The sequence below is a fragment of the Pteropus vampyrus genome, unplaced genomic scaffold (assembly GCF_000151845.1).
Source record: "Pteropus vampyrus isolate Shadow unplaced genomic scaffold, Pvam_2.0 Scaffold24, whole genome shotgun sequence".
In the NCBI taxonomy this organism is placed as follows: Eukaryota; Metazoa; Chordata; class Mammalia; order Chiroptera; family Pteropodidae; genus Pteropus; species Pteropus vampyrus.
Window position 1 is genome coordinate 10,478,441 of NW_011888805.1, and position 13,361 is coordinate 10,491,801.

A 13,361-nucleotide genomic window follows, 5' to 3' on the forward strand; every position below is an offset into this window, starting at 1 on the left:
ATGTGACCTCCATAAATAACGCAGTTTTATTTCATGTTCTTAACTTGAGTGGTATTATAAATGGTTCAGCTGCCAATATTTAACAAATCAGCCTGACCATAGAAGAGATAATGATGTTTTTTACTGACTCTAGTGACATTTTAAACAAATACTTTGTTTAAATTCTACCTTCAAGTGTTGCTAAAATTAAAAACTGGTTGCTAATGTAGTGTGATCAACTTAAAAGTGAGGAAATAGAACAAGCACGCTATTTATGGTACAGTTCTGTACAATCGAGTTAATTTTCTTATTGAACTCATAAAGTGTTTCTACTTAATATTGCCAGAAATCATTTTCTGCAGAAAAGTATATGTGAACTATTTTGTGATTCAGGTAGAATATTAATATTATCAACTATGTTAAAGTCCACTTTTGTGAACTCTTGGATAAGTAGATGAAATAGTCTGAAAGTTTGCATATAATCATAAGGAGAATTCTAAGATAAGTATATTGTTTACTAATGATTCTTAGCTTCAAAAGTTAAACTTAAGCTGTATTGTATGTTACAGAATCTCTGGAAATTTGTTAGTATAGAATTGTGGGCTGTGACTAAAGAGAACAAGTTTTTGAGAATGCTTTACTTTTAAAACTTTAGAAAGTCTAATAAATTTATTTAAAAACAACATAAGTGCTGTATGAATGCCTTTAATATTTTTTAAAAGTGAACGCTGAACACTTCAGTAGGGTTTTTTTCCTCATTACTTACTGGTCCTGTAGTATTGAGCAACACATTTAAGTATGCAAGTTACTCAAGATGAATGCAATCTGAAGTTAACATCCTCTTCTTTGCTTATTCACAGGTTCACAGATGAAGAGTCTAGAGTATTCCTGCTTGATAGGGGTAATACCAGGGATAAAGAGGCTCCAAAGGAGAAAGGATCAGAGAAAGGGAGGACAGAGGGAGAATGGGAAGATCAGGAAGCTCTAGATTACTTCAGTGATAAAGAGTCTGGAAAACAAAAGTTTAATGATTCAGAAGGGGATGACACAGAAGAGACAGAGGATTATAGACAGTTCAGGAAATCAGTCCTTGCAGATCAGGGTAAAAATTTTGCCACTACATCTCACCGGAATACTGAGGAGGAAGGACCCAAGTACAAGTCCAAAGTTTCACTGAAAGGCAATAGAGAAAGTGATGGATTTAGAGAAGAAAAGAATTATAAACTTAAAGAGACTGGATACGTAGTGGAAAGGCCTAGCACTACAAAAGATAAGCACAAGGAAGACGACAAAAATTCTGAGAGAATAACAGTAAAGAAAGAAACTCAGTCACCTGAGCAGGTAAAGTCTGAAAAGCTCAAAGACCTCTTTGATTACAGTCCCCCTCTACACAAGAATCTGGATGCACGAGAAAAGTCTACCTTCAGAGAGGAGAGCCCACTTAGGATCAAAATGATAGCCAGTGATTCTCATCGTCCTGAAGTCAAACTCAAAATGGCACCCGTTCCTCTTGATGATTCTAACAGGTAATTCCGCATTAATGCCCAGTAAATCTGTGATTGGTTGGTTAATATTCCATTCAATTGTCTTGTTTTCTGAACATATTTCCCATTTTCATATTCAAACCGATGGTATATTTTGTTTATATGTGTTTGTACCGATATGTTCCAGACCTGCTTCCTTGACTAAAGACAGGCTACTTGCTAGTACACTTGTCCATTCTGTCAAGAAAGAGCAAGAATTCCGGTCCATCTTTGACCACATTAAGTTGCCACAGGCCAGCAAAAGCACTTCAGAGTCATTTATTCAACACATTGTGTCCTTGGTTCATCATGTTAAAGGTATGTTAAGTATTGTGAGTTAAATTTCACTTGCAAATTAAAGGAAATGAACAACTGTGCTTAATAAGTAATGTACCCCAGTGCTAGCAAATATACATAGACACCATTAAGAATTTGGAAAAACGAGTTTCTTGAAAGAGTCTTGCTAGCATTGAGTCTTGCTAGCAATGAAAATAGTTAATAAAAAGTAATTAAAATGTTAGAGTTAAATATATCATGGTAAAACATGATGTAGATTTATTTAATGCTAAGTCTTTTTGAAATGTGTCATTATGCTGTATTTGAAATGCAGAATGCTTACAGTTTGTCTTTCATTGCATGCATTTGTATGATTTACGATAATTGATCTTGGCATAGATTAATAAAGTGAAGCGCCAGTATCGTTACTAAGTATTATGTATTAAGAATTTCTTTTCAACTTTTAAAGAAACCTGAAGCCAGTGGAAAAAGAGTACTAATTTCCTGTATTTTAGTGTTACTTAATTTGCACATTTACAGTGTTACAACCTTTAGCGTTTCTACATGATAAATAAACCAGAAAAAATTATTACAATTTTTAAAGGGAAAAGAAGTTCAAGAATTTAAAGTATATTAGATTAGTAGTGATTACATGACTAGCCCCTGGTTAGGAGAATAATGATGAAATTTCTTTAGGTCCTAAAGATGATAAGGGCATTCATTTCAACTAAAGTAATGGTGTTCAGTTTTTATCAGTATGTGATTCTAACTTCAAAGTTACTATTTTCAAAGGGTTAGAGTATGACTTTTTGGGCAATTGGGTTAAGTTTTGTTTTTGTTTCTTTTGTGTGCGTGTTTAAAAAGGCAGCTTACTATGAAATATGTTCTTACCCAGGAATCTCCATGGCTATTTGTCTGTAAAAGCCATTTAAAAAAAAAAAAGTTTGTCATTTGACATGAGAACAACTCATAATAGCTGATACATGTCATTAGCAGTTCTTATGCACTCCATACTTCAAACCAGTGAATAGTTACTGAATTTCCTTTTTGACTATAATTATTTAAACATGGTAACAAAAAAAGTTTTGTTATTTGGCTCTACCTAGGTCTGTGAACCAGTTTATGACCATATTACTGTGGTACATAAAATATGAAACATTAACCTTTTTTTTCATCTTTTTTTGACCTGTCTCCACATTTAAAAATTTATTGTTGACTTTTGAGATCAGGTTTTGATAAAATTTTTCCTTTTTCATTTTCTTTTTTTTTTTTTTTTAAGAACTGTAGTTATGTTTCATTATTGGTATTGTGCAACCGATCTGAACAGCTCTTACTTAATTTAGAGCTGAAAATGCCCAGTGATGTTTTCTTTTTCATTGTAACTAGGTCCTGGAGTATGTTTTGAAATGGCAAAATCCATGTTTCAAAGTAAAATAGCTGTTGAAAGATACAGGCAAAGTTGAATCTTCTGTCTTCCTGGCAAAAATGGCATAAAAACTGAGTTGCTAGCTCAAATTCCTGGGTTTCATGGAATTATGATTGAGGCACTACCCTTGTAGTGGCCGTTTCAAGTTTTAATGATTGGTTATGAGACATGTGCTGGATATTGGGCGGTAAGTTGACACAGATGTATGTTGACCTGTTAAGCAGATAGCTTGCTTCATAATGTAACATTTCAATGACTTTATAGGTTTTTCTATTTTACATTTACAGCATATCTTGACCTGGTTTAAAAATTAATCAGTATCAATATTACTAATTTTAAAATTGTTAAAAAGACAAGGCAGTAATATCAAATGTGCTGTCCGGTTTGCCAAGATGCCAGATTTTTGGAGTAATTAGTGAATGTTAATTGAAAAAATATTTTTCCGATTGAAATAGAGTTCAGTTTTTCCTTAATTCCAATTTTTGTTGTCAGTATAGTACTTGATAAAGTAATTTTATTAGTTTACCAGAACCAACTGTGTAGCTATTTCAGTATTTGTTTTCTGCAAATGATTACTTGAAGTAACTATTAGTTTATATTGGCAAAGTATAAGGATATTCACATATTACTGTTTTTGTTTTCTTTGAGGAAGTAGCGCATCTTTGAAATGGAATTAGAGACTCTAAATTTAATCTATTTATTGTCGGATTATATGTAGTATTGACAGGGACCTGTGAAGAACTTTGTATCAGTTATCTGTTGAGGTACAAGAAATTAAAAAGGGACAGGATAGGAGCTCTTTGTAACACTTAATTCTCTTCTGCTAGGTTTTTTGATTATTTTTATTTTCTTTTCACCTGCTACATGCCCTTCTGTCACAAATGAAAACCCCTCTTAAAGTAAAGAAAACTAATTGGGCAGTATTTCTCCTAAATCAACAGAGCAATACTTCAAATCAGCTGCAGTGACCCTAAACGAGAGGTTCACTTCGTATCAGAAAGCTACTGAAGAACATAGTGCCCGGCAAAAGAGCCCTGAGATACACAGGTATGTGCACTATTGAATGGGCATATAAAAATGCTGTTTTGATAGGAAGATGCTGTTTAAACAAGACTATATTGGAACTATGTATGCTATCATGATACAAACAAATTTTGGTTTTATTCTTGATTTCTACCTTGCATAAATATATTTCCAGTCTTAAAAATTTTGTAATTTATTCTTAATTTTCAATTTATCTGGTTTAAACAGGTTGTTAAAATTAAAAATACTCTTCTCTCTCTGCAGTGTGGAATTCAGTAATTATTATGTTTGTTTTTTGGGAGGGGGTGAGATGACTAGAGTAACCTCTGAATTTAATTTACTTCCAGTAAGTTTGTAAAATAAAAAAATGGGGAGAGGTAGAACTGTTCTTCATGAAAAGTCCGTGAACCTTGAAGTCAGACAAGGATATTTAAATTCTGGCTCTGTCACTTCATTGCATCGTGATGAACAAGTTATTTAATCTCTGAACTTTAATTTTTTTCTTCATCTACAAAATGAAGACAACAATGCCTATTTTTGCAGGGGGGTGGTGACTTCGTATTACTGGTTATAAATTATCTAAATGCTTATTACATAGTAGGTGTGGTTTTGGTGGTGACTGCTGAAGAAGCACTGGGAAGTTGGAACGGACACTAGCTTAAAATGGCAAGGAAAGGCACAGAATAAAACTGAAGATCTACTGAATATTTAAAAATATTGGAGACACTTAGGAATAAGTAATCCCCTTCGTGTTTTCATTGAGGCTCTTAACGTATTGTATGATGATTGACACTTAAAATGATAATATTCAATTTAAAACAGGTTTTTCCTTTTCCAATGATTAAAATAAGTTTGATGATTTAAAAGGTCAGGCTTCATTTATATGTAAAATTTGGTCAAAGACTTTCATTTCATTTTTAATGGAAATTAATTTTTAGTTGCCTATTAGTAATTAGATTAGTAATCTTACTATGCTAAATTAGTTGATTGGGGGAGAAATAACTGTCTAGCATTTCTATTACAAAAATGGACAACTCTGAGGATTTTTTGGAATCATTAAGTAAATGTGACTACAAATAGTCTTTTTTTTACATTAAGGAGAATTGACATCTCGCCAAGTGCCCTGAGGAAGCATACCCGTTTAGCAGGGGAAGAGAGGGTTTTTAAAGAAGAAAATCAAAAGGTACGTTTTGAATGGACAATTTTTTTTATGTTAAGTTTAGCTTAGTTAATAATACTGTACAAAGCATGGTTTGTCTAGGCAAAATGTTTACAGATATCTTGTATTTTTAACTTGTAAATACACTATATATACTTATGGTAGTGTACATAGTGTTCCTTCCTAGAAGAAATTAAGCTGACAGTCTACCATGTATCTAAGTTAAACCAAGAGTAGTGTTTTTGTTTTGTTTTGTTTTTTGAGAATTTTTAGAAGGGTTTATTTGTGTCAAACTGAAGACATGTGCTGGAGAGCAAGATATCAGATACTCTCCAAACCAAGAGTACTTTTTAAAAATGCTAATGAAAGGAAGAAATTAGTTCTAAGAAAAGGGTAAAGAATCAGTAGGTAGACAGAGAACAATTATAAAACAATGATTCAGATTACATTAGGGTTTCTATAAAGTTTTGAGTTGAAATGAATGAACCAGAATTAATATTCCTTGATTTGTGTGCCTACATTAATACCTCTGGCTTCCTCACAGAACAATAAGTAATCCCCATGCTACTGGGCATTTTTGATCTGGACTAAGAAATAAGCATTCTAAGAACTGATTTACAAATGAACATTTGGAACAAAAACTATGTCACTGTTACAGTATTTGTACATTTTGGGGACGAATGTTTTTAAACTTTAGAGAGGGACCTGTGAATGACTGGCTTTGTTGGGAGAGCTCTGTGGGAATGGAATTCAGTTATTAGAGGGACTGATATACTCTGATAATTCAAAATTTACATTTTCTAGGTAGGCCAGTCAGGTGACAGGCCATAAGTATGGTAGAAGTGTAAGCAAAGGTAGAAAGAAAGCAACCATTGTAATGAAAAGGTTAGATGACTTCGAAGTATTGCTTTGTTCCCAGTTCTAGCCGTCACCAAATACTATCTCTGATATTTGGGAAACATTTAGCTTTTTGGATGTTGGTTTTCCAATCAGAAAAATGAAAATGCATCTATTTTGCTGAGTTGTTGAATGATGGGGCTATTAAGAAACTTTTATTAATAGTTTTAGTATATATATAGTTTTTTTAGCGGGCATTATTAGATGTAGAATTTAGAGCTTCGAAAGAAAATGGTTCTTTCACATGGGGCTTATTGATCTTGGAAAAGTAGATTCTGAGAAGTGAATACTATTTTGGCTTTTACTTTCAATACTTTGGATTCAGTGTTGGTTTTGTTTTGCCAACAACTTAGGCTGTCCTTGTACTCTGACACTGAGTATTTTGCTTTTCTCATTACGTAGACCAGCTTATGATCTGGAGGAGAAAAAATAGTGATTACTGATGGATGGACAAAAGATATGACATTGCTTTTTATCCTTTATCTTATCTGAATGAATAATTAACGTGTGTTAATGAGTAGTGTGTGTGTCTGTGTGTGTGTATACATAGGAGTTTATAAACTGTTTTCACTTATATTAGCTTTTTACTTGTGGGCTTGGTAATACAAGGTGAATAGGAAGGTTTTTTGCTCTTGATTAGATTTTCTTTGTTACCCTGAGAACATATAGGTGAGTAGTTGCCATTATTTGGAGATGTATGTATACTTTCAGGTGTATGAATGCTTTTGAATATTATAGCTAGACTTCCCAGAGTAAGTACTTCTTAATTGTTGAATACTAGCAAGGATGTCCACATTATTAGCATCTTACTGATGTGTAATTTTTCTTCATTCCTAGATTCCTCTTTCCATCTTCCTAAATTATATAGTATTTGAAAAAGCAATGGAACAAGAAGGAGGTGAATTGTGACCCAGTTAAACTAATGTCCGTTGCAAAACCTGAATTGAGAAAGGGCAGTATATGGCCCAAGATACTGAGTACAGAATTGGAAATAATGTTTCTGGCTTTGTTTCTATCCTTGTTCAACTTCAATTGGTTTCATTAATCATATTCCACTTGCATGTTATGAAAATTACAGAATTCTTTAAGTGGTTTTTATTGGGTTGGTCAATTTATTTGGAAAGAGCTTGATGATAATGAGGCTTAAGAAATGAGAACCATTACTTTAGGATCCCTTAACTTTATAGGCAGATGGCTATACTACAGCTATAGATTATAATATCTGTCATTGTTAAACTATTTTTTTAAAATACTATTTGGAAGGATAAGGGATGATAATGAGGCTTACTGAGTGGAAAAATAATTTTATCATTTTACTGATTAAATCCAAAATTTTTTATGGATTGCTTCGACCAACAACTTAGGACATTTTCAGGATAATTAGCTTTTAATAATTTCATCAGTCTCACTGCACTTAAATGTTTACATAAATCTTTAGTAAAAACGAGTATATTTTTAAACAAAACCTTAAGTATGGAAATAGTTTGTTATGATCCATTTTTTTCTGATACTAAAATGTCAGTCTAGAAACTGGCATAAAATTGTGTGTGTGTGTGCGTGTGCGTGTGCGTGTGTGTGTGTGTGTATTCTGTAACTCCCCTGAAATCTGTATTTTACATCTGTCTTTTGTAGGGAGATAAAAAATTAAGGTGTGATTCTGCTGATCTTCGGCATGACATTGATCGTCGGAGAAAAGAAAGAAGTAAAGAACGGGGGGATTCCAAGGGCTCCAGGGAATCCAGTGGGTCAAGAAAGCAGGAAAAAACTCCAAAAGATTACAAGGAATACAAATCATACAAAGATGACAGGTAATTGTTAAAACTGTCTGAATTAGGTTTTAGCTTCTAATTAGCCTTTAATAATTGTCAGCTTAATTGCTTTCAATTTTGACTGTGTAATCGAATGTTTAAATTTAAACAATTAAAATTATTTGTTTTACAGCAAAAATGTATTTGTCTTTTACACGGCTTATGGTGGATGAGGACAAAAACTTTGGAATAGCAAGCTAACACTGAAAAAAAAAATGACAAATTAATGTGTCCTATTATCCAGGCTACATCAGGAGGTTGGACTTCAATGCAGTGCATTTCTAGAAAGTTTGTGTAAGAACTTTGGTTCGTTATGCTTGATTCCGCACTTTTTCAACTCATAACACCCAGAGTACAAGAATTTTAAACTGATATCTAGTGGTTTAACATGGGAGAGATGGGGGGAGGAAGGACTAGTTTTTATGAAGTAGCGATGTGTATTAGTCTTTCAAAGTAATGTTTCCATGGATACTATTAGCAGTGGTAAGAGTTATTGCAGGTATGATAACTGATATCGGGTGTTGCATTAGAATCATGTAAAATTGATCATCATAGAGTCAAATAACTAATAGGAATACTAAGTATCGTAGATAATTGTTTTTCTTGATATTCATTAGGTAAATGGTGGATTTTACTTGTGTTTTTTAATTTATGACTGGTATTTATAATGTTACATGCTTTTTATTTCTATAATGGAGTTATGGCCCAAATCATACCAACTGTTTGCACCCAGGGTATACAAACTGCAGTCATTTTGAAACTTGGCCTTAAGAACATTCTTTCTTTTTCTTACTCTTCTTTTTCTTTCCTTAAAATAAAAAAATAAGTTAAAAATATTGAAGAACTGAACTTTATTCTCGAAGTTTCCAGACTGCTAGTTTCTAACTGGCAGGCATAGCATGTTTTTCAGTAATGATGTAAAATAAATATTGAAGGAGAATGGAAATAGACTGTCAAAGTTTAACACCCAATCATTTTAGTTATGTAATAATTTTAATAGGGGATAGTTTTTTGACTTGAAAAATATCTCTCATTATAAGATTCAACAGGGTCTTCATCTTTTTAAAAATAGCACATGTTTTTTTTTTGTTTTCTTTATTTATCTTGCAGTAAACATAAAGGTAGAGAGCAGGATCATTCTCGATCTTCATCCTCTTCTGCATCACCTTCTTCTCCCAGTTCTCGAGAAGAAAAGGAGAGTAAGAAGGAAAGAGAAGAAGAATTTAAAACTCATCATGAACTGAAAGAATACTCGGGCTTTGGAGGAGTTAGCCGACCACGAGGAACCTTTGTAAGTAATAAAATGATCTTTAATCATTTGATAGGACTTTACCTTAGAGTACTGTACATAAGGTAAATAAAATATATGTTTTAGACTTTGTTATTTGAGTCATTACTTGTACAGTTAGAAGTAGTTTTGAGAAATGAATTGTTATTTGAAGTATCATCTTCATTAAATGCATTTTGTGGGAGGGAAGAGGAACAAAGCTGGAACGATACTTTATATGCAGTAAAAAATGTTTTTGCCTAAGTAAAAGTAAATGCCATTTTATATAAACTGGATACATTTCTTAACTTTGGAATCAATAATTGTACATAGAGCTTAAAGACCAAAGAGTCAAGGAAGGTTATTGAGACCCATTTCTTTAATCACTTAGTTTTGAAAAGATACCTAAAAAACATTTTTAAAAATCCTTATGTTCATCTCTGTATTGTAACTGTTTTCATCTTTGCTTTCTTTAAGTCCCTGTTTATATGTTTATTAATCATAGAAATCACAGAACTTTTTATTCTACATAGCATACATACTACCTTCGTGTTTTAATAAATGTTTTAATTATTTAATGACTTCATAGTATCGCATCTTTTAGACTCTTTAATTTCTAGATTCAGATTTCCTTGACCTAGTATCCAGTTGGTTATTATAGGGTTTCTTAATTAGATCATTTAGGAAAGAAAAACTTTGCTTATATGGTTATAGGTGAGTTGAACACTTGGGGCTCCTATAATAATTCAAAGGAATTAGACAACTCTTTTGGCTAGTAAAAGGGAATAGAACCACTTTGATTATTTTAAAATATTCAAGCCATGAAAGTGTAGTATTCTAACACTTAAGTTTGTGCATTTCTTAACTTAATTTTCAGTAGGCAGAATTTTTTGCCTGTGATATAGAATAGTCAACCTCAGTGGCTATGAAATCAAGATTTAGGAAGGAAATTGGGGAACATGTTTTTTGTTACTGCAGTAAAATTAAGAGTTTGCATGTAACTAAGTACCTTTGATTGCGTTACTAAACAACTCTGTTAATGTTAATCAGTTCCGAATTAGAGGCAGAGGAAGAGCCAGAGGAGTTTTTGCTGGGACAAATACTGGTCCAAACAACTCAAATACTACTTTTCAAAAGAGACCGAAGGAAGAGGAATGGGATCCAGAATATACCCCAAAGAGCAAGAAGTACTTCTTGGTGGGTGTTAGAAATCTGTGTTTATTTGGTTTGCATTAATTTTCAAAGCATACTGGGTGAATACATTTGAGTACAGATATCCACTAATGTGAGAACATTTCACCATAACGAGGAAAACCTTTTTAAAAATTCATTGCCCAGATGATTTGAAGTTTTGAAAATATGGGTCCCTTTAGTTCTGTTTATATTTTATTGACATCATCTGTGGGCTGATCTGGATAAACTAAAAATATACCTGATTCGATAGCCACGGTCAGAGAAGAACATTAATACATATGTAAGACAGTAACAGTTGTAGAAACTTCTCATTAAGATTTACCTTCCATCATCACAGACAGTTGTTTAAATGAAATGCAAGGAGAATTCTTTCAGAGTACATGTAATTAAGGGTCTCAGGGAGGCTGTTCACTTTCATTGGAGTAAAAGGAAGATGAAAAATTATAGTATGGAAAAGTTGCTAGGTACACTGATGCTTTTCTCTCTGAAGTAGTTTTCTAAGGGATGAGACTAGAGGAGGTGGGTACTGAAAGATTGTCTATGTAACCATGGAACTTTTTTACAGTTTGGAATAGAAGAAAAAGATACATCCTGCATTATAGACACGACTTAACATACCAAAACTATTATGGGAAATACTCGTTTTTGTTACAGCTCCTCAGAGAAGTCAGGTTTCAGAGACTAGTTTTGAAGACCTAGTTGTTTTGTTGAAGCAAGTAGGAAAATAGTACCGGATTTACAGAATTGCGTCTGTTACTTGGCTTTGCTGAATACAGTTGACCTGAATGTGCGTGGCACATCTACTAAGTCAGAGGATAGAGCTGTATTGTGAAGTAGAATAGTTTGGAGAATGGGCAGTATAATTATTTGAGAAATTAGTTTCCATTTGCCTTTTTTGGGGGATGGTACTTTAATCATCAAGAGTTCAAAAAAGTTAAATTTTTACAGCATGCATTATCTGTAATGTTTGCTTGGTATATGCTCTTCTGAGGAGTAATTTATGCTTGTTCGAGTTGAGTTGATAATCTGGAAAGTTATAGAAAAGTTTGAGAATTTATGTGTATTAACAGACTGCTGTTTATGCTAGGTGTCTGAAGGATGAGACAACAAATACATTGACTCCAGTTCTTGGTTTAGAGAACAGTAATGGAGACACAAACATTCTAAATATGTATTATGGATTTCCTCCGAAAGAGGAACTGGTGGATTATTACAAGGAGAGAGTGATTAGCAAAGAGGAACATGGCTTGAATCTTGAGCTTAAAAGATGGGGAGTTGTATTGCAGGTAGCAGCAGTAGTGAAATGTCTTGATACAGAGAACAGCAGTACTCAGATGGCTTAGATAATTGTTATAAAATTGGGGAAATTAAGAAAAAGCAGGAGCCAAGTTGTGGAAGGCAATAATACTTTTATAAATTTGGATTGTAAGCAGTTTTAGAAGAATCGTGATAGTGAGAGCAAACATCTCGGCAATATTGCATGTCTGAAATAAAGGGCTAGATTGGAAAAAAGTTAAAGTAACATTTATGAGGACTTATTCTGGGACCCACTAGTTGAATGTTGGTAGTGAGAAGAAGAAATTCTCTTAAGATGTAGAGAGGGGCTTGCAGGGAAAAGAAGCCCATTTGAGGAGATTCAGTTCTGTTTTTGAATTGCCTGGAAGGGATCAAGTAGAGATGTGCAATAGATAATTGCTAATGCAGATCTAGGGAGAGAAGAAAATCGAGGAACCATCATTTTACAAGTCAATGGGTAAAAGCCATTATAAGATCACCTGGTCAGAAGAGAAGAGATTAAAAGGCCAACTTTGAGAGATATGAGGGGTGAGGAATGAGAGATAGTAAAAATGCCAGACAGTGTAGATCAAATGCGAAAGGTCAAAAAGTTAAGAGGGAAATGAGAGGTGAACGAATGAAGAATAAGTAATTTTTTAGCACTTTCAACATTTCACGAATATTTTGATTAATGCCAGACCTTCATTTTTTATGGTATTATTTTGTAATCTGGTTATCATAGTAGCTACTTTAATTGGGACATAATTATTTTATGTTGGCCTGTAATTAGGTAGTAGGTATACTAGAAGATTGTTATTTTAAGAATTTATGAGTAGTAGTAACTTATGAATAGTGGTAACATTTTATATGTTTTATATTTAAAATATTTCTGGGTTATATTTAAAATACTTCATGTCTGTGTTAAACATACACATGCTTTTGGCACAGACCGATGTTTACTAGAAGTAAAATTAAGACTAATGAATTTTTTTCTTAAAAATCAATTCCCTATGTTTATTTGGGTTCTTAATGAACTATTGAAATGACAATTCTGGTTTTTGCATGGATAATTAAATTTAAAAATTTTTGCATTATTTGTAAAGATACTTGACTTTTCAAACAGCTAATGAGAATAGAAATGTAAACAAAAATATAATTCAGAATTGATGAGGTTGAGGTTGAAAACTATAGGCATTCACCTAGGTTCTTTCAGAATAATTTCCCAGCATGGAAGTTTTGTCCATATTAATGAAACATTCTAATACTTAGTAATAATGATGATAGATAACATTTGTTGAAAATATATACTATGCTAGGCAGTATTTTGTGTTTTACATGTATGTATTTATTTCATGCTTATAAAATCCTTTTGAAGTACAGCCATTATTTCACTTTTACTATGAAAAATACTGAGGTACAGAGATTGAGCAACTTGACCAAAGTTAAAGTTACATGGCTAGTAGGCGTGGGATCAGAATTTGAACCCATGTTTGGGCTCCAGAGCCTGGGTTCTGCAAACACCAGTATTATTATT

The 13,361-nt window shown here is 32.9% G+C and overlaps 1 protein-coding gene across 6 annotated transcripts in view; it reads left to right on the forward strand.

The window, feature by feature from the left end:
* Positions 1–13,361, forward strand: part of BCLAF1 (BCL2 associated transcription factor 1) — a 29,022-nt gene that overhangs the window by 10,256 nt on the left and 5,405 nt on the right. For 3 of the 6 annotated variants that reach the window (XM_011356171.2, XM_011356170.2, XM_023528390.1), the window contains exons 5-11: positions 840–1,505; positions 1,651–1,820; positions 4,146–4,251; positions 5,326–5,410; positions 7,916–8,091; positions 9,202–9,382; positions 10,409–10,555. In XM_011356171.2, coding sequence (XP_011354473.1) covers positions 840–1,505; positions 1,651–1,820; positions 4,146–4,251; positions 5,326–5,410; positions 7,916–8,091; positions 9,202–9,382; positions 10,409–10,555 — 1,531 coding nt within the window. Of the gene's footprint in view, positions 1–839; positions 1,506–1,650; positions 1,821–4,145; positions 4,252–5,325; positions 5,411–7,915; positions 8,092–8,224; positions 8,386–9,201; positions 9,383–10,408; positions 10,556–13,361 lie in introns of all 6 variants that reach the window. The other 3 variants (XM_011356173.2, XM_011356174.2, XR_895665.2) reach the window with 2 other exon arrangements.